General features: G+C 38.5%; 1 protein-coding gene across 1 annotated transcript; it reads left to right on the top strand.

The window, feature by feature from the left end:
- The first annotated feature begins 818 nt into the window (after positions 1-818).
- LOC145111333 (uncharacterized) lies at positions 819-1,942 on the top strand. The gene is made up of 2 exons (XM_079047624.1): positions 819-1,298; positions 1,394-1,942. The coding sequence occupies exons 1-2, from the start codon at positions 819-821 to the stop codon at positions 1,940-1,942; spliced, it is 1,029 nt and encodes a 342-aa protein (XP_078903750.1).
- Positions 1,943-3,325: the final 1,383 nt, after the last annotated feature.

Below are 3,325 nucleotides of genomic sequence, written 5' to 3' on the forward strand. Positions count from 1 at the left end.
ATGATCACGATTTTTATGGAATGACATACGGTGAATGTATCACCTTTCTCGAACGGTTCATGCAAGAAAGTATAAAGAAGTTATACTATTGTGAACCAGGTAAGCCCTTAATATCTGGGATAACTGTTATCGCTAATGATGAAGACTATAGTGGTTTCATTTTTCAAGCATATGGGACAGATGGTAAAATTTGTATGTATGTGGACCATGACGGTCAAAGAATAGAAGATTGGTTTGGTTCTGAAATAGAAGAGGAGGATGGAGATGATTCATGCATTGATGGTGGTGAGAATGAGGAAGAAATTGATAACCTAACAGATGTGGATGTGGACTTTAATGAGGACATAGTCACTATGAATAGGATAAAGGGTGATGAATTTCTAAATAGATTATGTGGCGAAGAGGAGGAGGGAAATGATAACAACATAGATGATGATGATGGGCGTGAAGAGGATGCCAATGTAACTTAACAACATTCCATTTTTAATGAGTTAGTTCCATGGAAAAAACAGTTCCCAATACTTGGTATGAGGTTCAAAGATCCATCTCAATTAAAATCAATGTTATGCAACTATGCTGTTGCGAATGGGTACCAACTTTGCTTTGAGAAAAATGATAGGAAAAGATTGTTGGTTAAGTGTTGCAAGGGTGAGTGCACATTCAGGTTGTGGGCATCTTGGATGAGTGATGAATCAAGCTTCCAAATTAAGTATTTAAATCCAGTCCACAAATGTGCAAGGAACTACAAGTTAGGGTCCATGGTCACTTATGCTTGAATAGGGAGTCATTATACAAGAGAGTTCTTACTTAGACAAAAGATGAGTGTTAGAAAGCTAAGAACAGCTGTGTCACAGAAGTTTGGTATTCATGTTAGTGTTGGTCAATGCAGGAGAGCTAAGAAATATGCACTCCAACTAATAGATGGTACCCTAGTTGAACATTATGCAAAGTTATGGTCGTATGCAGAAGAGATTAGGAGATCAAATCCAGGTAGCACTGTGAAGCTTGATGTAAATCATATGCCAGATGGGAAGAACTACTTTAGTAAGTTCTATGTTGGCTTTGATGCATTGAAGAAGGGGTGGAAGGAGGGATGCAGGAAGATAATAGGTTTAGATGGTTGTTTCCTTAAAGGGATCTGCAAAGGGGAGTTATTATGTGCTGTTGGAAGGGATGCAAACAATGGGATTTATCATATTGCATGGGCAGTAGTATGTGTGGAGAATAAGGAAAATTGGAGGTGGTTTTTGGATTTACTCATTGATGACTTGGGACTTAACTTAGGCTATGGATACAGTGTAATATCGGATCAACACAAGATAATTTAATTATTTGTAATTAATTTCCCTATCTATTTGCATCCTTATTCACTATATTTGAAATTTGTTAACAGGGTTTGATTGAGGCTGTGAAAGAACTCCTTCCATATGTAAAGCACAGGCAGTGTGCCAAGCATATTAGCCAAAACCTTAGGAAAAGGTATAGTGGTGCCCAATATGAAAGCATATTCTGGAAGGCATGTAAAGCAACAACAGAGGTAGATTTTATGGTTTCCATGAAAGAGCTTGAAGTGCTAGATCCAAGTGCTTATCAGTATCTGATGGACAAAGACCCTAAAACATGGTCAAGGGCCTACTTCCAACCAGGAAGATGTTGTGATGCTGTGGAGAATGGAATGTCAGAAAGTTTTAATGTTGTGATTGTTGATGCTAGGAAGAAGCCAATTATCACCATGCTAGAGGAGTTGAGGATGTATATGATGGAGAGGGTGTTCAACAAGAAATGCAAGGGTCTAGGATGGGGCAACCAAATTTGTCCAACAATTAGAGAAATAGTGAATGAGATTAAGAAGGGTCTAAGACATTACCAAGTTTTACCTAGTGGACTAAATCAATTTGAAGTAAGAGGAACTACAGATGCTTATGAGGTGGATCTTGAATAAAGAACTTGCTCATGCAGGCTTTGGCAGCTTAATGGAATTGGTTGTGTCCATTCTGTTGCAGCTATTAGTTTTATGAATAGGGATGTGGAGTCATATGTGGACAAAATGTTTAGTAGCATCACTTACATGAAGGCATACAAGTTTAGGTTAGCACGTATGAATGGAAGTAATTTGTGGCCTACAACTGATAACACCCCACCTTTACCTCCTATTCGTAGAACTATGCCTGGGAGACCTGCAACTAAAAGGAAAAGGGATGCAACAGAAAACCCAAACCAGTCAAGTAAAAAATCAAAGAAAACTACCCAAACACAAAACAAAGGTAAGGAGCAGGTGAAGGTATCCAAGGCTGGGAAAAAACAAAAATGTAGCCTTTGTAAGATTGAAGAACACAACAAAAGAGCTTGTACTTTGACAAGGCCTCATAAAATCAAAGCTAGAAGAAAAACAAAACAGGTAAATAAGTATTTAAATGGTTAATCTTTACAGTTTCTTTTTAAATTTCTAGTAATGTTTCATATTGGTCAATCAGGGTGTAGCTGAAGCACCCAATGAGGATGATGAAGGTAATCAAGCTAATGCAATGAATGAAGGTGATGAAGTGCATGAGGGTGATCAAGCAGTAAATGATGATGGATGAGCAGTAAATGATGGTGGAGAAGCAGTCAATGAGGTACATGTGCAACAAGACTATGATGAGGTGGAACTCACTCCTTTGGAGTTTGATGCATCAGCAAATGGAGAACCTAGTCAGGTTCATGTGCAAGAACAGGAGGCTAGAGAAACACCAGTTGAAACCCTGTTGAAGAAAATCAGGAGGAAGAAATCTGAAAGGATTATCAAGTTGAAGCTGGGCAAGAAAGTTGGTGGTGCAGATGCACCTGGGAATTCAGAAGCTAAACCTGTTACTCTAGAATAACTTTAAGTGTTGGTTTATCTGATATGAACATGGTATGTAGTGTTAAATGATGTGTTTTGGTGTATTGTTGCTGTTTTTATGAAACTGCTATTAACTACGTTAGTTTGTATGAAACTATGTTTGTTTATGTGATTTGTATTTTGTGTTAAATAAGTTGGTTGTTATTTTGAGCTTTTTGTTGTGTTTATTTGAAGTTGCATGCATGACAATGTAACATCCGAATTCCCAGGTATAATATTTTATTATTTAATTTGAGATTTTTGGAGTGACTCGCCGAGTTGGTGCCTCAACTCGTCGAGTAGAGTCGCGGCTGGTGACGTGGATTAATGAATGGACTCGACGAGTCTGTGAGGCGACTCGCCGAGTCAGCGCTGCTGAAGGAAACCCTAATTTCTCAGGCATGTGGCCTATTTAAAGGCACTTATAGCCTCCCTTTGCTGCCACTTTTTCCAGAGAGAAACCCT

This window comes from Lactuca virosa, chromosome 1 (assembly GCF_052849685.1).
Source record: "Lactuca virosa cultivar CGN04683 chromosome 1, Lactuca_virosa_CGN04683_v6, whole genome shotgun sequence".
Lineage (NCBI taxonomy): Eukaryota > Viridiplantae > Streptophyta > Magnoliopsida > Asterales > Asteraceae > Lactuca > Lactuca virosa.

Excerpts from the sequence above, each read along its gene's own strand:
- LOC145111333 (XM_079047624.1), top strand. The coding sequence starts at position 819 with ATGAGTGTTAGAAAGCTAAGAACAGCTGTGTCACAGAAGTTTGGTATT. Across the intron at positions 1,299-1,393 it reads ACTTAGGCTATGGATACAGT|GGTTTGATTGAGGCTGTGAA; the intron begins GTAATATCGGAT and ends ATTTGTTAACAG.